This window comes from Tachypleus tridentatus, chromosome 7, assembly GCF_004210375.1.
Source record: "Tachypleus tridentatus isolate NWPU-2018 chromosome 7, ASM421037v1, whole genome shotgun sequence".
In the NCBI taxonomy this organism is placed as follows: Eukaryota; Metazoa; Arthropoda; class Merostomata; order Xiphosura; family Limulidae; genus Tachypleus; species Tachypleus tridentatus.
In genome coordinates, this window is record NC_134831.1 from 136,218,838 (window position 1) to 136,243,042 (window position 24,205).

Consider the following 24,205-nt stretch of genomic DNA (forward strand, 5'->3'; position numbering starts at 1 on the left):
TTATTTGGACACCAGAACAGAGGACATGTTTGATGTAAACCAAATACAGCATTCCAGGAAAAGAACCTCATACCAACTGTGAAGCATGGAGGTGGAAGTGTCATGGTTTGGGGCTGCTTTGCTGAAGCAGGATCTGGACAGCTCACAATCATAGAATCCACCATGAATTCTACTGTGTAAAAGAGGGTGCTTGAGGATCATGTGAGACCATATGTAAGAAAATTAAAGCTGAAGCAGAACTGGACCCTGCAATACGACAATGACCCAAAACATACCAGTAAATCCACCAAGGATTGGCTGAAAACTAAGAAATGGAGAGTCCTGAAATGGCCAAGTCAAAGCCCAGATCTTAATCCCATTGAGATGCTGTGGGGTGACTTGAAATGGGCTGTACATACAAGAAACCCCTCAAACATCTCACAGCTGAAAAATTCTGCATCGAGGAATGACGCAAACTTTCTTCAGACCAATGTTAGAGACTGGTAGATGGCTACAAGAAGCATCTCACTGCAGTTATTTCAGCCAAAGGGGTAACACTAGCTATTAAGGGGTAGGGTGTCCTAACCTTTTTCCTCAGTTAGAATATGCATTTTTGTAGAATTACATTTAGAGAAGATCTTTAAAAGTGTTTTCTTCAGTTTTAATTGTTTAGTTATATTCCTATAATCTCTCAGTATTGTTGAAATTGAGATTAAATATCTATATATCCAAAAATGTTACAAAAATACAAGCTTTCAAAGGGTGTCCTAACTTTTTCACACAAGTGCATGTGCACTTGTAAATGTTTAAAAATCCATAAAACATTTTTCATTAAAATACACACAATATAACTTAAGCATTTTATCATTACATAAAAGTTACAGAGAAAACTGTCTCTTTTAAATGTCCCCCTTCAATAACACTAAATATTATTATTATTGTTTCTCAGGGAGTTTTGTATAATTAGCAGAACGTGTCACATTTCACTAGATATTGTTACAAACGTTTCATTACTTCTTTGCAGTGTATACATTAATAATTAATAAACCAGTTGAAAATAACAATGTATGTGTTTGTTAAATAGCAGATTCTAAATTAATCTCTATAATTTAACATCAAATGATTTTTGACATAATTCTCAGTTGAATAACTAACAAAGTAATGATAAAATTGTCATCTTTAGCTCTGCTAACAAAAGCTGAAAAAATATCAAACATAACTTTTATTGTTTATTGACACGCACATTTAACAAAAGGTTGAAGCACAGACTTTCTTCCCTCCAACTGTGGATGCACCTGCAGCACATTTGTCACCAGGCGTACCAGGCGGCACAAAACAATTTTCCATTATTAGTGTAAGTAAACAGTGATATAACCAAAATAAATAGGTAGCATTGGAAAAAAATGACTATTATGGTGAGTAAAGACTTTATATGCTATCCTAAACCATGCACTAAAATCATTCCTAAAACTGACATTTTTAGTGCTTAATATAACAAAGCCTTTTTCTTTGCAGATTGTCAAATGTTTTTGAAACTAGATACTCGACATATACAACAGGTGAGGATGCATTAAGCTTTTTTCACTACACGTTGAAACATCTGCTGCATTACATCCAAAATGTAATTTGGTTAATTGAAGGTTCTTTACTATGATGTAGTCTAGCAGGGTTTCAAGGAGTGCCAACCCCTCACTTCAAAAGATAGAGTACCCCTCCATAGTTTGAATGTACATCACTTTCTATGTTGCATCTTTGTATGTTCAGATGTGGTTTGATGGAAGTGTATTCATATCAAGTGAATACTTTATTATAAGCTGCAAGTTTTTCAACCTTGCACACACTGCTGCTTTACAAAAATTTACCAAGCAATGATTTTCTAAATTCACAATTAATTAGTAAACGTGGCAACCATATTAAATAATCCAGAGTGATGGAGGTGTTTTCAGCAAGAACAGCATCTTAGACATCTGGTTTAAATTGTTACATTAATTTAAATTACTGATGCTTGCTATAGTAATAAGGTATTATTTTTACTTCAAAAATTCAACTGTATTTACCTGTGTTGTATCCATAACCAGTGCTCTGTGAATAAGCTGGAGGTACAGGTTTCGCATAAGGATCAGAAGAAACTGGTCTGGCATATGGATCAGGTGGTATTGGTCCACCATATGGATCAGCAGGTGGTGCTGGTCTAGCATACGGATCAGCAGGTGGTGCTGGTCTGGCATATGGATCAGCAGGTGGTGCTGGTCTGGCTGAAGGATCAGCTGGTGGGGGTCTGCCATATGGATCAGTAGGTCCTGGTCGAGCATAAGGATCCTCAGTAGGAGCTGGCCTACCATATGAATGCGGTGCAGACCGAGTGTATGAGCCTTGAGGAGGAGCTGGTCGACCATAGGGATCAGCTGGAGGCTGTGATCTGCTATATGAATCAGACCTTGTGTATGATTCTGACTGAGGTGCTCGATAACCATATGGATCTGAAGAGAGAGTACGTCTTTGATAGGGATCATCAGGTTTACTGTAGGGAGCAGTACCCTGCTGAGGTTGGTCATACGAATCTCTATAGCCATCAGGGTTACTGTATGAAGATCCATATCCAGAAGGGTTTTGGAAATCACCTCCTTCCATACCATAATCATTAGATGGGTATTCTGAACTACAAAGGGATAAACCATTGAGACTGAAAATTATTTTAAAGAAATAAAAAGTACAGATGTAACATGTTATTATGACACAAAAATAGAAAACAAAAACAATACTTCACAACTAAATCAATAACACAGCTAGTGGCTCCTCTTTGTTTTTCAGTTTTATCTACTGAATATGTATACATCCATTTTCAAACTATTTGAGCCAAAGCATATTCATATACCTAAATTTTCTATTCCTGGAAATTCCAAAGTTGTATTACATTTTAGACAAACATAAAACAAGCATGTTATTAATTTGGCTTGATGTTTTCAAATGTCAAATTTAACAACACTTCCAGTCAGAACACACAGCCCCCAAGTGCAACTAAAAGTAGCTTTGCATGAAATTTAAAAAAATTGAAAATAGTTTGGTAGTATGTAACAAAATGTAGTTTATTCAGATTGACAAAATAATATTTCAATTTAAAAAAATTATGGATACACAGTGATTGGTTAGGGAGATCATAGTATAAAACGAGTCATGAATCCTAGAACTTTTGTAGGGTGAAGGTACACATGCTATTATCAGTTTTAGAAATTCAGGTTATTTATTATCAGCAACTACTGTAGCAAGAGTTTGGTTTTAATGGCAAACAACAATTGAATTATATTATTCCTCTTTCATGTTTTAGTAAAAAATCTCTTAATTTTGTTCTCGGAAAAAGCACTTCAAAGGAGGAAGTGATAAAACAATCTAATAAATGGTTTAAACATTTACAACTCATGTAGAAATTTAAACAAGATAACCTTTAGTGTTAATCTGTCACTGAAAATAAACTTTTTTCACTAATTCAATGTAAAAAAGTGTTTTTCAAAAAAGAGATAAAACAAATCGAACTACAGAACTGAAAAGTACTCTCTTCATATGACAGCCAGGTGTTATCTACCATCATATGTTAGAATCAAACAAGTCAGAGTTGGGGCTCTAATAAAACATATATGTCCCAACACAGTCACAAAAATTGGAAGAATAGTATTAACATGAAATTTACATCTTTATCTAATCAACAATAACTGAATACCACATCACTGACAATATCAACCCTACAAGTCAAACTGATTACTGTAGTAAAAATAACAAAAGTTTTAAATGAAATAGTGCAGAAAAAAAATCATATCCACTTTTAAGAACTGACAATGTAAAGAAATTGTTCTAATGAAAACAAATTCTACTAGCAGTTTATTCTAAATCTTGTTGAGAATGCTGATTTACCTGGCCTCTCACTTATAATTTACAAGCAAAATGTCCCAAAGGCAGAAAAGGGTTGTGTTGCACTCTGTTTCATGCAGAGTCAAAGCTCTAAACTACTACTAAAGTGCTATGTGAAAAGTAATTGTTGAGCATTTCAGTTATGCTAAGACACCCAACAATAACACACAGTAAATCTATATTTTTATTTTTTAAGTTAAAACACATTTTGAAACTTGAATGATAGTGATTAATTCCTAACAATACAATATATGAATTGTTGAATAACTTGTATATTGTAAAGCAGGCTGATCTACAAATAGCAGGGGCAGAAACAAGGAAATAAAATATTTACTTGAGGAAGATCTATCAGGAAGATCACATTTCCTCACAAATTGTTTAATTTTTGCAATGTGTTCAATTTCATTGGTTATTACTAAAGGATTCCTGATTAGGAAAGCCAATTAAAAAAAGATGAAATTCTTCAAGCAAAGTCAGATTTCCTGGAAATACAGGAATGTAATATTTCGATACCTGTTTTAACTTTCATGATAGCTTTCTTAAGAAGAACCATTACTCTCCCAGACGTACACTGTTTACAGTTATAAAAACAAATTATATCCATCAAATAGATCTTAAGTTACTCCTCATATTTTCACAGTTGAATATGTTGTGGTTGCAAGCTCATCATCCAACTTAATACAGTACCTTATGTGTTATGTTAGATACTGTTACTTTTGATGCACCTAACTAAGGCACTATTTCATACACAATTATCAAGAAAACTACCAAACAGTTATATCTACAAAAGCATGTAAAATGCGTCTTTAAAACAAATTCTAGGTTAAAAGGGGTCTTGAACTTTAAACGCATGGAACACCTTAGGAATACCTCAATACATGTAAACAACTTCATGTGCTCAAAGTGCAACCAAAAACATATTAGATCAACCATTAAAACCTCTGCATACAAATAAAAGAACACTGATGCTAAAAATTTTAAATATAACATGACCTCTGACTGATGTATTCCTTTAACAAAAACATATCTTGACAAAGAATGTTGGGAAAAACAGTGGATCTTCAGGTACACACCGTGTGATTGTGCACACGTGATCATGCAATTTTTTTTTCCTCAATAAAGCTTCATGCATATTATTCATTTCGTACTTTTAACAACTATCACAATAATCCATTCATTTTTATCCCTTTCTTATACCCAGAAGGTTTGAATGACTCACATAACAAAATAACACTAGATGCTTTCTACAAAGAGCATAAATGTACCTTATAATGATACATTTTTAAAAACTCAAAACTGCTCATGCCTGATAACTTGAAATAAGCATTTAACTTCCTAATAAATAACTACTGGGCACATATAATCATCTGACCTTTGATAAGTAATAAAACTTGTATTTATAGAGGAGAGATTCCCTTCTTTTCAGCATTTCTTTTGTTACTTGTGTCGAAACTTTTCCTCCCAAACAGTTACAGAAAAAATATATCAATCTTCACTGTTTGTTGTGTATTCTTTACAAATGCATGTTTTAATGTTATGTTAATCTTAAAATTATTGAAAAGGGTCTTCAACATAGCCGTTACTGACACTTTAAAATACCAAACTACCCGCGGATCAATGCCTGTTGCTTAAAGGGTCTAACATACAAGTCACATGAACAATTTAAATAAAACCACCATCAGTAATACAGTTAATGTCACTGATTACAGATGGAACTCCCTGTGAGGTGATCTGATAAATAGTTATTTAAGTCTTATTAAATAAAAATATTAGAATCGAAGGACAAGTTAACACTTAGTTACATAACTATCACAAATGTCAGATTACACTTTGCAACTGTAAAATAACTACCTACAAATCAACTTGTTAGTAAATTATAAAACAGGCTAAATATATCATATTACTACAAAAATATTACATAAAGACTAGGAATTGCCACTTCTTACTCAACTTTAGCGAGAAGATAAAGTAGTGATAAAAAAAAGTAATTATTTCATACCAGTGTTAATAATACTTAATAGTGTTGTGAACAGGTTATTGTATTTTAGTGTTGATCATCTATTCTCAGGTTACAATGGTTAAGAGTGGGGTATGTGTTAAGGATGGGATAGGTGCAAGGATCAAGTGTTCAGCAGGAGTTCAACAGGAACTTAGTCTTTTTATGAAAAGGATGGAGTAGTTAATCACAACTGATAGAAATTTAGAAACAATGTATTTAATAGTTATGAGAAGGTTCTATTAACAGATTTCAGCCTTTAGCTTCTGCAAATGATGAATAAGGAGAGAGAAAGAAAACATGAGACAAATAAGAATGGAATGAAAACCATAAGGTTATAGTTATGCATGATTCTTTAGTGTAGCACGTAAGACAGATTATAGAGCAAATTGAAAAAAAAAAAAAAGGGTATGTTATCCAGGGGCTGAAGATGTAAATCGCTGACGGGGTTATAATACAGCAGGGGTTCCCAACCTTTTGGCACTCACAACATGAAAATGTAATTGATGAAATAAAATTAATGTTATCCCAAGCTACTTCTAACAAGGCTACGCGACTCCCCTGCCAAGGCTTTGCGACCCCTAGGGGGGTCGCGACTCCCGGTTGGGAACCCCTGTAATACAGTAAAGGGTAACAGCAGTAATCCAGTCTTTGTATTACATATAGGGGCTATGGTGTTAATAAAGGCAAGCTAAAGAAAACAAACATGTATGAGGGACCAATAATGGTATTTAAAGAAAGGTGCCATAGTAACCAAATTCTGTCAAGACCTAATTCTAGGAATGCAATTCTAATAGCTTATTATGTAAGAATTTGTAGAATAATCTCAATGTGGAAAGGAAGTCTTTTTGGAATGGATAGCTTACAGTAAGGCTAATTTGTATTGAAGTTCTATTAACTCAACTGTGTGACCAGCTTTAATTTAGGCCTCAACAGGGTGGGTGTTTTCTTCTAGCAAAACCACATCAGGCTATCTGCTGAGCCTTCCGAGGGGAATCGAACCCTGTGATTTTCGTTTTTGCATTGTAAATCCGAAGACATACTGCTGTACTAGCAGGGGGCAGGCCTCAACAGTGATGAGAGCCAAAATAATTAAGAAAAATAATTTAGGGAAAAATCATTGTGCAGAAACAAAATGCAGAAGCAGTTTTACTGGTATGCTAAACAAAAATTTTAATACTACAAGTATAAAAAAATAAAATGGTTGGTTCTCGACACTGGTTCAACTGCAGAATTTTGATACTATGGAAATATCTGAGGTTAAATGTAGACAACCCTGAGGACAGAAGCTTCTTCAAAATGTAGTTATAAATTCTTTAATAGGAATATAAAACTTGAGAAGTGGTGGGGACAGAAGTGGCTTTACATTTAATAAGCAAGCTACACCTTTTACGTTGAGGGTATCAAAGCCAACAACAATAAGACTAAATAGTTTCTTTACCAACTGGTCAGAGAACTTACTAGGAACAACGTTATTTAAGACTTGATGTTATCTTTTAATACAGAAATTGTTGACAAGTTAGACATTATGAAACATAGGGCAAAAGTGATTTTTGCTCAATCAGGTTTGACTTTTTGTTGAGTATGAAAATAATAATCAAAACTTTAAAAAATAAACTTTTTTGAAGAGATGAGACAAGAATTATCTTTTGTGAAACTGTCAACAAAATTAACTGGAGATACTGAACCAACTGAGGAAAACTTTTAAAAACCAATTTTCAAATATTCAAAATAGGCACGTTCTTTGTAGGAAAAAATGTGACTGCAAATTATGACTGCAAATGTGACACAATGAATACAAGATGTAATTAAAAAAGGCATTACAAATTTAAAAAGTTCAAGTTGAGAGCCGTGGCAGATTTAGAGAATTATAAATGAAGAGATTTAGTCAAATGTGAAAATAAGAAATTAAATAACTATATGAAAAAAGGTTAGTTGCAAATGTAAAAATTAAAATTAAAGATTTCTTTACATACATTAAGAGTAAGCAAGATGTTAGAATGAAAGTAGAGCCTTTGAAGGATGAAACATGATGGTTAATATATGATAATTATGACATCACAGGACAAAATTTTACTCTTTTCTTCAATTTTTACAAATGGTGATTTAACCAATATTCATCATCATGAACAGCAGATGGAAGCAATTAAATAAGACAATCATGTTAACTACCAATACAGCCTCAGTCAATCTGATCAGCCACATAACCTGTTTACACTCATTTAAAACATTTATATTTAATATAGTGTGTATATCTTCATAAAATTGGACAATTTTTCAGTTAGCATTAAAATTATTCCACAAACAAATTTTTAGAGAAGTATTTTTAAAAAATAAAGTTTTGTCCATGAATATAGACTATTGTTTTGAATAGTCTGTTTGCATAATAACTTATGTTAAGATTAAAAATACTTCAACCTCAAAAATCTCATTTTCTGTATAATCCCTCAAACCTCTTACATACATTTCTAAATTTTTTTAAGTAAAACCTTTTATCTGTTATTTCCTCTACCCTAACTCTGTGCAAGGCTGGTCAACATGACTAACCTCATAACTAACTGACCTAAAGAAAAAAGAGAGAGAGAGAGCAAGAGGGAAATCCAAATTACCCTCTTTTTGTTTCCAGAATAACTTCAAATTGTAACACCAAACAACTGTGTATCTTAAGTAGCTTTATCCATTTATAATTAAATTTAACTTAAGTAGATCCACTTTTTTAAATTTAAGTAACCTTTATAATAAATACAGAACATAAAACAACAAATAAAGTATTTACCCAAGTATTCTATTTTCTTTGTTATTTACTATCAATGACACTTGAGCCTGCTTTTTTCTATACTAATGGTAGTAGTGCATTAAATGGAAAGACAGTAGAATAATAAAATGGAAAAAAGCAATTTCCCCAAACTCTCAGATATGTTCTGACTTTCTCACTATGCAACGAGTGGCATTATAACTTCAACCAAGCTAGTTATTTTTCACATGGGAGCAAAGCTTATACTAACAAAGAAACTGACAATCCTCCATTCAAAAACAAAGTAATACAATATGTCATTTGATAGATGAAACCCTTGGCTTTCTATTGGTTATAGAATTAAATGTATGAGCAATTAACAAAACCTAAAAGAGAGGATGTGACAGAAGTGGCCTCATTTTCTATATGATGGACTCTGCAACAAAACAAAACTGAAGGCTTTAAAAATTATGGTTTGTCTGAGCAATGATTTTTTTTTTAGTGAGTAGTTTACATTTATTAATTTCGTACTTATTGGAAGGGAAGTGAATAAAACAAGAAAAAATGAAATGCTTAGAGAAAATTGTTACACAAGAGGACTTTTAAATATTACCTTACCAAATTAATAACTTAAAAATTTGTCTACTATTAAAATATGGATTATCAGCTGAGATTTTACACTAACACAAATTGGTATAGCATAAATATAAAGTAGTTTAATAACATGTTGAATGTAAATCTCTAACACCTTGCAACTTGTGCAGTGAATGATGCCCAAGCAGTTATGGTCAAATTCTGAGCTTGCTGATAAACACTGGGATGTTTAAAAATGATGATCTCTTGGACAAGATATTTTCCTAAAGCTTTTAAAGGAATTAAAGACTGAATATCTCAGCCACTGATTTAAGATGCTTTGTGAAGCCATTTAATAAAAGTTCAAAATTTGTTGGTTAATCTACTTGGTTTTAACTATGTGAAATTATTGCCTTAATAGTCTTAACATTCACTGAAGTTACTGCTTATGTAGCTGAGAGTAGGGATTTGGTGTATCAAAATTTTCAGAAAGTATTTCATAGGATGGACCCTAAAATGGCATAGGTGTTGGTGGTTAAGAATAAATCACTGAATAAGAAATTGGTTAAATGGAAGAAGGCAAATGGTTGTTATCAAAGGAGTTCAGTGAAACTGGATTAATATCACAAGTGGCATACTTCAGAGCTTAGTGTGAGGATCTTTGCTCTTTTTAATTTATAGGCCTATTAGTCTTATATCAGGGTGGGAAAGTTTTGAAGCTTTAATTAAAGATGCTTTGTAAGCTACTTAATAAAGTTTAAAAATTTGTTGAAACAGATCCTTTGTTTTCCTTAAAAACTACGGGTAATGTGATGTGTGTTTTACACAGAAAATACTCAATGGGATGCAATATATAAAGTCCAATAGCAGCAAAAAATACAAAACAGGTCATTTTAGAGTTAACTTCCAATGTATTTGATTCAAAACAGTAATGTACTATTGTTTTTGTATATTGTAACAAAACTGTTTTAAAAAATCAAAAGACAATTTATATTTATAAAAATATTTTAGAACTTTTAATAGATTACTGAGTATTTTTTGTTGTATAGAATATTTATGAACACATAATCAACATTACTAGTAATCACAAACATTAATAGTCCATTGACTTTTCAAAAATTTTAACAAAGATACTCCCCATTTGTAAAACTGTGGCAAAATATCTAGATACTGGAATACCAAACTCAACCCTTACCCTGCACTGCAATGAACGGGAATCCTCTTTGAAGGAAGAATTTCTCTTGACTCCAGGTGATCTGGCGGGCCGAAACTATCAATAGAAAACAGCTAATTCAGGAATTATCTTAACCTTAAGCAGAGCCTCTAAACTGACTTAATTCAAATTTTTAAAAATTGTTTTCATGATAATTTCAGCCACAGCCACACACTTCTGGAATGATAAAAACCATGGGACTACTTGCAACCCATACAAAAACACACCTACTTTCAATAGCTGCCGATATGTTTATAATTATAGTATTAATTACTGGCAGTAGTTTTTTTGTTTTCCAGATGGGTTTGTGCAGTGCAGAGTCACATTGAATTTGGATTTTGTTTTCTGTAAAACACAACACCTGCCTGGTACTTATGTTTGTATACTGTGTTCAATAAGTATTTCTCAAGAAATAAATTCAAATTTCACCTTACTTCACTTAAGTCTTACAATGAAACACCAAATTGGGTTGTTTGAATATTTTGACAGCTGTTGTATGTGCAACATTTAAAACTAAAGAAAATATTTGAAGTAATTCCAACTGATCACACACGTTACTTAGTTATAGCTCTGTATATATGTATAATACACACGTTATGAAAATATTCACATTTTTCTGAGTATTATTCTGAAAAAAATAAATACAAACAATATGTACAACTTATAATAATTTTAACTTTAAACTATTTGTATAACTTTTTCTAATTTTATCACAAGTATTCCTGATACTTTGCAGATAAATAACCTTTTACACTTCAGAAGACTACTTCACACATAGTAAAAACTAACCTTATACCTTTACATTATTTTAGAAAAATGTATTCTACCTTAAAGCTTCATTGAATGATATCAAGTCTGAATGTTTCTGGAGGAAAATACAGTACTCAAATGAATTGTTTTTTTACAAATTCAAATTTTTTTTTACTGATTTGGACATTGTTATTAAAACTTGGACAAGTTATAGTTGTTTGCATGTCCAAATTTAAAATGGATACAACTCACAAAACAGTATATATAAATAAAAAGGCATAACTTATACGCATAAAAAGATTGTTCTCAAAACAGCTATATACATAAAAACTTTTAATGTTCTTTTCCAACTGTATGACTGATTTTTTCTGAACAGTCAATCTTTAGGTTTAAAGTTTATAACTGGTAAAGCACACAATACACTAAATATACTTTTCATTAAAAGATCATGAAGTTTCACTATTATTTTTAACCATTACCTTCTTAGTCAATCACCCATGAATTTCTCACTCCCAGTAAGTAAAAAATAGTATTTATAATTTCTCTCTCAGCAACATAAAAAAACATTCATTATAAACCAATTACCATAAGCTAGGCAATAAATACAGTTATCAGAAGTTTATACAAAATGCATTTTGTATACAGTTTGAAACTTTAGTGTTAAACCTCTCAAAGGGCAAAAATCCCATTCTATGTGATCTGTTTCACTATATTTCACATGGTTATTACATTAAACTTTATATCAATCTTGTAAAATACATTAAAAATTATTAAAATGCATAATTGATAGCTTGTTTTTAAAAGCTGTTCATGTCTGGTAACCATGTTTATTATTACTTTACACTACTGTCTTTTCTCTAAATTATAACTGTCATACACAAGGGTGAACTAAATATTGTCCAATAACTGCTATTTTTTTTATTTTACTACTTTTTGTAATAAACAGCACAGAATAACTAGATGTTTTAACTATCTTTATTATAACAGTAAAAAATCACATTACAATATTCCACTCAAACACTTTGTGTATGTCACATTATAAACTCAAAAGTTAAACCTGTTCCACTTTTTTTGTAAGTTTTTTCCCCCACACATGCCTTTCACCAAAAATTGTAAAGTATTAAAAAATTAAACAAATTTCATTAATTTAAAGGAAAACTGATTTTATTTCTTTACATTATGTAACCAGCTTAATATCCAAACAGTAGAAAAATTTGTGTAGAGGTAAAAATAGCAATATGACACAGCTAACAAACAAGGTAAACACTAAATAACAATTTAACATTACCTAAAAGAAACAGTTGATAGTTTACTGTAAGAGTGAATAACTAAATATGATCATTCTTCCAAGATAAACTCTACACTTATTTCTTGCATTGTACAAAAACCTTAGATATTATTAAGGTGTATCTCTATGGCATTTATGCCTATTCATTTGAAATATGAAATTTATCAATGTTAAGAAAAAATAAAATAAATTTATTGTTACTTTTCTGTATCAATTTTTTTTCTGTCATTAACTAGGTCGGCTAAAACAAAAATAGATTACATAACAGCAAATATTTAGCAATCTATTATTAGCAAAAATACCATTGTGTTGTGACAAGTACTTAACACAAACAATAATACATCTATAAAATTCATGTTAAGAGCACTCCATCAATTCTATAATTTAACTAGCAGCATAAAGCACAAAAGTATTTTTTATATTAGATCACATGAAAGTTCGATTTCCCACTTTCCTATCTATTTTCTGCAGTCATATGAAACTTCACACAAACTACTGACACTTTTGATTTAATGTGAAATACACAATACACTTAATTTAAATTACATAAAAAAATGGAAGATTGGTTGAAACAGGATAACAAGCTTTGAGAAATGGGTGTACTGAAAAGAAAATCATAACTTCAACTAGTAGTAGGATATACACCCTTAAGTAGAACAACTTTTAGAATGAATTTCATTTATAAAGTTTCTAATCTTGAGAATATTTATCAAAATATTATAAAAACAAATACACATGAAAATATTTTGGTAAAAACCATCACTGATGAAAATTTCAGTCTATAAAAAGCATATATAGATCATAATAGATCATTACTGGTTTCACACTTGTCTGCATTCTTAAATTTGCAACCAATTACTCTGTACAAATATACAAAATATCTAGTCTTCTTATTGTTAGAAAAAGAAGCCTTTGTTAAAAAAGTCACTTTCAAATTCAAATTTTTCAACATAAATAACAAAAATTTTAGATATGTTAAAATTAAACTACTGATATTAATTTCAAAAATTCTATGATGTTACCATATTGCTAATCACCACACAGACAACTAGATCTGATAATAACCACATTCTTGTAGATAGTAAAGAATTCTGAACAGTGAGATAAGCACTGTTTATGATTAAATTATCCAAATTAAAGGCCAAACTATTCCCTTAAAATTTATTGATCAAAAGTTTAACACAGCTTAATAGAAGTTACCTGTCATAACTAGGATATCCCCCAGATTCTTCCCAGCGTCCTCTTTTCGATGGAGGCCCACCCCTACCTAATGGAGGCCCTCCCCAAGGTCTCCTTCCTAACGTTCCATCCCCACGTGGTGCTACATACCAAGACAAATATAAAAATTAGGCAAAGTACTGGACAAACTATATGACTAAAACATATCTCAGATTAACATAAACATATGCAAAATAAATATAATTACACAAAGAAAATTGTAAGTTTTGTTTCATATATAAATAATGTAAAAAATTAGTAAGTATATATTCTTCTATACAACAAATCTATCTGCATTTGTTTTAAATGACTTTTACTTCGTAATATTTTTTAATTACCTGAAATGTGTAACAAAATACCTATGTACAATATTTAATTATAGTAAATGTTTACAGAAAATAAATGTTGAATAATCATTGACTTTTGGGCTTCAGTTCTTTCAATAAGTAGTCATTAATTTAACGAATTATCTATTGTTCAAATCTAAGTAACATTAAAAGAAATTACTGCAATTTAATTTAATATTTTTATAACTAGTTTTTATTTCCGCTTATATAGTACACATTATAAGCTAAGACACGAAGTTCATATATTTTGTCAATGCTTACACACACACACACACTAATCACTAACAGATGTCAACACCAAACTAGTAAAATACTAAAGTTTTTTCTTTTCTAACCTTTTCATAACAGACTCATGCAATTTTCAGAAATTGAGTTCCAAATTTCACTTGTAAAATGACACACTGAGTAATTCTAAAATTTCTATATCTTCTCAAAAACTGGTAAGATTTCATTAAAAATCATAAGTACCTTATATACAAATAACACTTTTATGATTAAATATTTTTACTAAACATGTTATTTTTCTACTGTACTCACCCCCATTCAAACTATTAACAGGGTGCAGGGTTATTTTCATTTTAAGTATCATAACACTTTTCTTCATCTTAAAGTTTTCATATTTTAGTTTCATAATCTCTAAAACTACCTAATACAATATCAAATGTATTTTAAGGCAAATACTTAAATTTTATTTTTCATTTTCTCTACCCTATCATTAACTAGCTATAATAATCAAAATAGAATGCAATGAAGTAATTAAAGTAGGAAAAAGAAAATTAAAGCTCATATTTTAGTGTCTTTTTACAGAATATCTTTAAAATTTTTTCCTTTTCTTTTCATGTAGTTTATTGTTAATGTTTTATTTTTCCTTCCTTGTCTTTTACCACTTATTTATCTGAACACATTCAACAGTGCCCTCGATACATATTACACTTTCAATTTATGCTTATGTAGTGCATGTCACAAACTAAGGTATAAAGTTCATATCTTTTGTAAATGCTCACATACACAACCCCATTTGGCAACATTTCTTTTCAGCATGATTTTTCCTAAGCCTTGAGAACAGAAGCAAGGTATGATGTATACTTTAAAAATGTTTAAAGCTTTTAATTATGCATTTTAAACTGTAACTAGTATATAATTACCTAAAACATAACAGTAAGACCCAAATGCAATTTAAAGCTTGTCTCTAACTATAACATACTTAGTAAGAAACAACCATTTATAAGTACTATTGTCCATCAAACAGCAACCATACTATAGTCAATTTTATATACTGTGACAATTATGACACAAATTTCAAAATAAACATCGTCAGATTAGAGTATGAAATAACCTCTTTCCAATGACTACACACAAAGTATACATCTATGTATAGGCCATAAACCTCAAACATATCTACTAAAGGTGGGCATGGCAGCTGTCATGGGTAGAAAAAGTTATTGCTTGTTTCAACTCTTATTTCATTCAGAGAACTTTGAAACAAACAAGTCAATAAGTTATCTAAGGATACATGTTTAGACACACTCTACAGTACTGCCATTGAAAATAGTGTGTCAAAGTAGAGAATTTTGATAACTTGCTGATAACATGACAATACATATGAAGTTTAAGCACTTTTTAAAAGGTTTACTTTGAAATAAACTTAAAACATGGACAAAATTAAACCTCAAATTATGACACATTATAAATATTAATTTTATTCAAATATTGAAATTAAAGGAATTTAAATTTTGAAACAAACACAGTGACCTGCAAAGAACTGCATTTAGAGAGGCTCCTGTTGCAAGAGGGCTAAAAAGCAGATTCTGTATGTAAATAGAAAAATTCATATATACAAATGAGAATTCATGCAACTTAAAAAGTATTTCACAAACCTCTTCCTCGCATAACACCAGGAGGACCTCCAAGTCCCCTACGCAATGGTGGTCTTCCTCTTGTAGGTGGTCCACCCCTGCCTACAGGGCCACCAGGTGGCCCTCCTCTTCCACGTGGTGGAAACATTCCCCTAAAACAATAGTCAAAAATGATTTGTTTCTTGCAAATAATGATTTAATGTGTTAGTGTTGTACAAAATTGTTACCCAGACCTAGAAATCAGAGATAACCAAATTTATATTTATTGCTTTAATATTTTTTTTAGAAAACAATTCAAACTATAAAAATAAAACTTTCTTACTGAATAATTTGGAATTCATTCAACAATTATTTTTTCAAATATATGAAAGAATGCTAACAAGTTTATTTTATTCCATCATTTTTTAATTTGTTGGTACAATTTTGTCTTTGAACATCAGTGTTAATGCATTTTTATTTTCAAGAAATGTAAAACTTTCATTATTGTGGTTAAAACCTTTTTTTAAAACATACAGTAAAAAATGTACTTATTCATCTTGGTGAAATAAAATTGTAAACTCTGCTTGTAGTTTAAGTGTAATTATGAAAGAAATGTCAATCCTTTGCTTGGTGTTAACATGCCACTAAGGTGGGAAGAATAGCAGAATGCTTAAATGTCCACTTTCTAACATATGTACATCTGAGACTAAGTGTTTCTTTGTTTTACAATTTCATGCACAGCTACATATCGGCTATCTGCTCTAGTTGTCCCAGATTTAGCTGTGTAAGACTAAAGGGAAGGCAGCTAATCATCACCACCCTCTGCAAACTCTTGGGCTAATCTTACCAACAAATAGTGAGATTGACCATCACATTATAACACCCCCATGGCTGAAAGGGCTAGTATGTTTGATGTGGCGGGATTTGAACATGCAACCCACAGATTACAAGTCGAGTGTCTTAACCACCTAGAATACTAGACCTGAAACTAAGTGTTTAGTGTGGTTAGATCAATAACTCAGGTTGTTCAATACTGGAGAGATATGCAAGATACTATAAGGTGTGGGAAGAAACATAACAATCCTGATTCCTGAGATGAATCTAAGGCACATACAACTAAAACTGCCCACAGGAAATGACTTAGTTCATAACACAGTATAATGTTCTGCACTATATTACAAGGTAATAACCCCACTTACAAATAAACAGTACATTTAGTTGCTGTTGTCAGGGGTGTCAACAAGAATTTTTTTTTTTAAATCAAATATTGCAGAGCATGAGTAAATTCAGTGGGAAAATTAGATGCTCTCAGAGCAATTCTGAACAATTTTTGGGGACATAAAACATGAATATTTTCAGGTACATTGTATCAGTGAAAGATTCACTGTTTCTCCTCAGTAAAAGAGATCTTTTCTGGTTTATTACCCATGAACAATAAATAGTCAATCATTGTATTCACCAAGTAAATAACCCTATTATTACCTACACGAAACCAGCCAAGTTCCTGTCTGAAGTTGAAAATGAACAGCTTTCAAAATAGTGTCCATTTACATTACAATACATGGCTAGAATGTCTTCATTCAGCTGTCAAAATTAAGCTGACCAGCTTAATCCAAGTTTCATAGCTCAGTTTAGAATAAATGGTTCAATATATCTAATAAATACACTGTGGCCAAAATCTTAAGGCCAATGAACATAAAAATCTCCCACTGACATCTCCTGTGTTACATTGGGTAAAAACATGGCAAAGGCTAAAAAGTTGACAGAGTTTGAATGTGGCAGAATTGTCGAGCTGCAAAAGCAAGATTTCTCTCAATTTACTATTGCTGGTGATATTGGGTGTAGTAAAACTGCTGTTGCAAATTTCTTAAAAGACCCTGAGAGATATGAAACAAGAATTTCAAATGGTTGGCCCAAGAAAATTTTGCCGGCATTGAGCAGGAGGATTCGACGGGTTGTCGGCAAGACACCAGCCAATCGTCGAATCAGATTAAGGCCATTACGGATGCAGAATGCAACTCAAGAACAATAAGACAGCATCTATGAGAGAAAGGCTTTAAAAGCCGTAAACGTCTTCAAAGGCCACACCTCCTTCCACATCACGAAAGAGCTTGGTTAAACTTTGCTGAGAAGCACCAAACATGGGACGTAGAAAAGTGGATGAAGGTTTTGTTCTCTGATGAGAAAAATTTAACCTGGATGGTCAAGATGGATTCCAATGTTACTGGCACGATAAGGATATCCCACCATGATCTGGGGTGCTTTCTCCTTCCATGGAACAATGGAGCTTCAGGTTATACAGGGACATCAAACAGCAGCTGGCTACATTGGCATGTTGGAGAGAGCATGTTTATTGACTGAAGACCCTAATTTGTGTGGAAATGACTGGATCTTTCAGCAGGACAATGCTGCAATCCACCATTCCTGCAGGACAAGACTTTTTCATGAAGAATAATGATTCTTTTGGAAAATCCAGCATGTTCGCCCGAACTGAACCCCATTGAAAATGTTTGGGGGTGGAAGGCAAGGGAAGTCTGTAGAAATGGATGTCAATTCCAAACAGTGCATGATAATTCGTGAAGCCACCTTCATCACCTGGAATAACATTCCAGCCAGTTTTCAGCAAATGCTAATATCAACCATGCCAAAGCAAATGTTTAAAGTTATTCGCAATGATGGTCGTGCACCTAACTACTGAAACCTCTTGCTGGGCATTTCCTACCCTGTTTAGGACTTCTTTTTGGTATGGTCTTAAACTTTTGACCAACTAGTATTTAGACTAATTTCAAAGTGTTCATATTTTCCCTATTAAATGCTAAAAAAGTTTTTTATTTTTATTTTTCCTTTTCTTATTTTCATCTTTCGAAGCTCTATTCAAACAAGTAGTTGAGTCTAACAATGCAAAATGCATATTTTTCTTTATGTTCATTGCCCTTAAGATTATGGCCAGGAGTGCATATCAACATATGAAAATAGGGTGGTCAACTGCTTATGTTTTTGAAGCTGGAATGAGAATTATATAAGTGGATTCTGATGGATTCTATTCCAACTTTACCTGACAAACTGCCATCTTTACTTGGGTATGATGGAGGCAGCCATAGCTATACCACACAATACACGTGCAGTGGAATGTTACACTAAGAGCAGCTCTTGAAGGAGTCACACTGTAGTTATATGTTGGACCCTTTGGTTGCACAAAATATAGCAAATACACGAAACATCATGGTAACATGGACTGACACCCCTCCCTACATTTTTAAATTGGATTTACACAAATTACAAAAAAATGATCCAGATGATGAAGAAAAAGATGGAATTCCAGGAATCCACATAAAATTGACTTTCCAGTCTGGTATCAGTGAGGGTGCACCATCCAACAAAGAATTTCCCATATCAACTTCTCCAGCATCTTGAGAATGAGAAAATAGGGTTCTCTTGCACTTTAATAGATAGAATAATGAGAACCATTGCCATCAGGTACAATAATCTGGAATTTGATCCCACAATGAGTTGCTATGACTATAAACAACAGGAAGATGTACACAGGTACCACTGAAGAAGTTGCAGAAAACCTCATATCATTAGAAGGCACCTTTCCAGAATGAGCTGGACTTAACCCCTTCCATACTTTCCTGCTTGATGCAGATTTTGGATCTGATGGAGGAAGAGGAGCATCCAAGGTCTTGAGGAACCAAACAAGTTGCCATGACAACAAGAGGTGAAAAGAAGACAGTCTAGAGATGCATGCAATGATGGCCTAAGAACCACTAAAGATGACAGAGATAGACATCTAAGACAAACGAGTAAAACAAGAAAAAAGTCCTCAGAAAAAAAAAGACTCGGAGAATGCATGAAAGCCCTGCTATCAAAAACTCCACATCACAAAGACAAACTGAATCTGTACCATGTATGAAATGAATAAAGTACAGGATGGAAGATTGAAAATAAAATGGAGAGCCAAAACAGTTTTCCAAACAAGACAACTCCTGAATAAAGTCACAAAAGAAAAAACACAATGGAAAAGGGTAAGCAGAAGCCAAATGGCCATAGGGTACTGGAATAGGCCTGAACCAAGTAAAACTCCAACAGACCCAACAAAAAACTAGACTAACACCAACCCAAAAAAATGTATTATAATCAAATGACCAGAAGTACACTGATAAATCTCTCAAAATCACAACCTAAGGGTTGTAGCAACCTTTTATAGATCACTGGTTAGGCCACATTTGAAGTACTGTGTTCAGTCTTAGGCTCCCTTACCTTAGAAAAGACATTGAATTATTGGAAGAGTTTAAAGGAGGATTACTAAAATTGTACCTGGGATGGAAGTATTTTCATATGAATTTCTCTTGAAAAAGTAGTTAAAGGGGATCTGATTGAAATGTTTAAGACTGTAAAAGGAATTAATAATGTTGATGCATCAACATTTCTTTTACTTAACAGTGAAAACTAGGGGACACAAACACAGATTTAGATGAGGTAAAAACCATCTCTAGTTAAGACAATTTTATTTTTCAAATGTTTTGTTTGGCCAGTGGAAAGAGTTGCCTTCAGATTTAGTGGAGACAATAAATTAAGTGCATTTAAATGAAACCTTGATATACAAGGGCAAACTATTTTTTTTTTTTTTATTTAATAGTTTTTGTTTGGCTAGTGGAATGGACAGTCAGGATGGACAAATAGGTCCTTTGTCATCCCTAAACATGCTATACACACACTGTCCCTCTTTCATATATATGCATATATGATTAGTTATGATTTTAAGAAATTAAATTTCAAACCTTTTACAATTTGCCTAAAGAGGTTTTAAAGGCATTTGTGATATAGGGATGATTAGACCAGTTTTATCCTTCATACAATTAGATATATCTGGCAAAATCTACCAATTATTTTAATGTTATATTTGGCTCTCTCGTCCTGTTGTTTGTAAAACTTAATATTTAGTTTAGCATCATATGTATCCATGCAAATTTCTTTTTGTATACTTAACAAAAAGTTTAACTGTTCAGTACTTAAGCAGGGAACAAAGACTTTTTACTAACATCTTAGTTCACTATACTCTCAGTACTGTTCATGAAAACACAAAATCTGCTTTATACAAATAAGAATTCCAATTCTCACTAACCACAAAATTATAAAGAAAAGAGCAGGCTCAATATATCATTCACTGTTGAGTTTTAAAAACAGAGAAGGGTAACTAGTGTGAACAGAGTTACCCAGTTACAGCTGAAATTTATTCTCCTCAAGATGTAAAGAGAATGGTCTGGCATGGCTACATAAACAAGTATCTATGAGCCATAAATCACAGTTAAACAAATTATCTTACATTTCTGTATCTTAAAAAGGCTAAAATGAAAAATTATCATATTACGTATTCATGTATGCACATTTTTAATGTCATAAACTGGAATTGAGAGTTTTTATTTGTACAGTGCAGTAATTTATTTTTATAATATATTCATAACCTTTGATTTAAATATAAGACCAGCAACACTTGCTATTAAGTTGCTTTTTTAACATCTCTTCCCATAAACAAAGCCCATCTTCATACCTAATATCATGCTTATGGAATGGATCCACAATGGTGAATAATGTGGTAATTCATTTTTAATAACATTTTTCCTTTTTCTTTCCTCAGATTTAAAAACAGGTAAGTATTCTGTCGATTAAGCTAAACCAAGTCACTTTTCCACAACTCAAAATTCAATAATGATCATTTCAATTCTTTTGTGAGTTTTAAATTAAATAAATGTAATACAACAAAATATTAATATACAAAACAAAAACAAAATCATAAGTTCATTTTCCCACTTGTTTCTTGTTTTTACAGATTACCATGTTTATTTTTGGCATGGATAACAATAAAATATTATTCAATGAATGACAAAACAAAATTTAAACAAAACTAATTCATGAAATAAAAAATGAAACAAACATTTCACACTAATCAGAATTTTTCTAGTTTGGATAAATTTGGATGCTACCTATCATTTACAACAGGGATGCAAAATCTCAGTCAAGCTATTGGCAAGCATTACAAGAAACAAACAGCAGTATCATTGAAAATGTGCAATTGATGAAAACAAGAACATTTTCTGTGTTTGAATACATATTCAGAAAATGTTATCAGCCACATCAGACAGATAACATGCAATTTCACATCCAGATAGTGGTTAATGTTGAGGCATAACTGTTTGCACTGATACCATTCATGATCATTGTATTTTACTTACAGAATCAAGGTTGAAAATTAAACAAATGTAAAACATACTCTGTATAATTTTACATTCAACTCAGAAGAAATTGTGCCATCAGTGTGCACTTGCTCAAGCTGAAATTTCTCAAGAAACAGCCCTCAAACTCACACTGTTTGACAACAAGGAAAAGAGTAAAACTAAGAGCATAGATACTAATTACAAGCAGTCAAACATATCACAGTTAATCTTCATTAATAAAATTACTTTTAATACTTACCCTCTTGGTGGTCTTCCTCTACCAGCAGGACCACCACGGCTCATACGAGGAAAACCTCTTCCTCTTATTGGTCCACCACCTCTTGGAAGTAAATCACCCATTCTTGTTAGTTTCTGAAAAGGTGAAATTATAAACATCAGAAGCTGTGTTACCTAAAGGTTTAACCCTTTCTCTGTAGGCTTGGTATAATATATGAGTTTGTCTATACACTTGTACTGTAACTTTTGATACAGCATGTGTATCTTCACAATATGTGGTAGACTTTTAGCAAAAATTGTAAGTTTTTTGATATACAAAAAAATCAGATTTAAATATTTTTACTAGAGATATGTTTGTGAAAAGTCTATTTCATTACTCGTCTGAATGCAAACTGATTTTGTATTATGATTAAGAAAACTATTCTTTGTAACAAAAATCTAAAATATTTGCATAATCACTAAAACTTTGTAAATGAAACTCATAACTATTATATACTATAACTTAAATGTGGGATCTGACACTTGACCAACCTCGTAGCCATCACAAAAAAAAAGGGAATAATTTTTTCCCCATGAAAATTCAAATGTTTAATTTAAGTATCTGTCTCATAATGCTATATATTTACATTTTTTTTTTTTTATTATATTGACGTTCCAGTCATACCTAGCTAACATAACTTGCATTGACATTGGAGTAGTGTTCTGATTAAATAAAGAAAACAGGAATAAACATTACTGTAATGAATATTTAAACTTCCTGTATATATTTCATGCACTTTTATTATATTCCAAATTAAATACATTAACATTTTTGATTCATTAAAACTCTTAAAACATACTTACTCCTTTCTAATTATCATCCAAATTTTTTTCCTGAAAATCCCCTTTTACAAGTGGGGTGCATCTTAAATTTGAGGTAATACAATATGCATGTATATTATTACTATGTAGAAATAGATTATTAAACTTATTTTTCTCAAAATATAGAACAATAAATTTAGAGGTAAAGCAAACAATTCTCACTATGGCCTTTGAACTCTGTTGCTGCTAGACATAGGTTGCTAAGCCTTTTAAAATTTCAAATGTGGAGGATATGGAAATGTTCATATTTTATATATATATAGCTGAATAACCAAAAAATCAAACAGCTAAACAGATACCACAGAATTCCACTACCATTTATTAAGCTTGGTAACTCAGATGTATTTAGATTTGAAAAATATGACAACTTCAAGCACACTAAAGACAACTTTATGAAAGCTTAGTTCAAAAGAATGTGGCATCCTTTTCACACATTAAAATAGCAGGGAAAATCATTCTTGGAGCATTCTAAGTTGTTGAATGATTATTCGTGTCATATTCTGTAGTAAGAGTATATAAAGGGCCGTTTCAACAACTGAAAAGATTTGAACAGCCATTGTGTTTGATTTAGTACATAAGCCATATCTCGGCCAAATAAAGATATGAGATTCTTATATACTAGCTCAGGAGCCTCCAAACCTTGATAAGGGCTGAGATTTGGTTTTGAATTTTGCACAAAGCTACTCAAGGGCTATCTGGGATAGCCATCCCTAATTTTGCAGTGTAAGACTAGAGGAAAGGCAGTTAGTCATCACCAACTCTTGGGCTACTCTTTTACCAGCAACTAGTAGGATTGACCATCACATTATAAAGCCCCCATGGCTGAAAGGGCAAGCATAGTTGGTGCAACATGGATTCAAACTTGTGACCCTCAGCTTACAAGTCGAACGCCTTAACCCACCTGGCCATACCGGCCTCCAAGAGCCGAGAGGTAGACCTTTTTAGGCTTCACAGGTTACAGGGGTCATGGTACAACTAAATAGGAATGCATAAATGATCAGAATACATTGTCAATAATTTATTTCTCATAAGAGCACATACTGAAAATACTTAAGA

The 24,205-nt window shown here is 32.0% G+C and overlaps 1 protein-coding gene across 3 annotated transcripts in view; it reads right to left on the bottom strand.

The window, feature by feature from the left end:
- The window catches only part of LOC143256673 (uncharacterized), a 55,486-nt gene that overhangs the window by 25,714 nt on the left and 5,567 nt on the right, over positions 1 to 24,205 (bottom strand). For 2 of the 3 annotated variants that reach the window (XR_013031433.1, XM_076514182.1), the window contains exons 2-6: positions 22,311 to 22,423; positions 15,879 to 16,009; positions 13,637 to 13,757; positions 10,381 to 10,455; positions 2,037 to 2,638 (exon numbers count right to left, since the gene is read on the bottom strand). Coding sequence is in view for 2 of the 3 variants with exons in the window: in XM_076514182.1 (XP_076370297.1) it covers positions 2,037 to 2,638; positions 10,381 to 10,455; positions 13,637 to 13,757; positions 15,879 to 16,009; positions 22,311 to 22,411 (1,030 nt within the window). In the remaining variant the exon portion in view is untranslated. The remainder of the gene's footprint in view (positions 1 to 2,036; positions 2,639 to 10,380; positions 10,456 to 13,636; positions 13,758 to 15,878; positions 16,010 to 22,310; positions 22,424 to 24,205) is intronic. The other variant, XM_076514183.1, reaches the window with a different exon arrangement.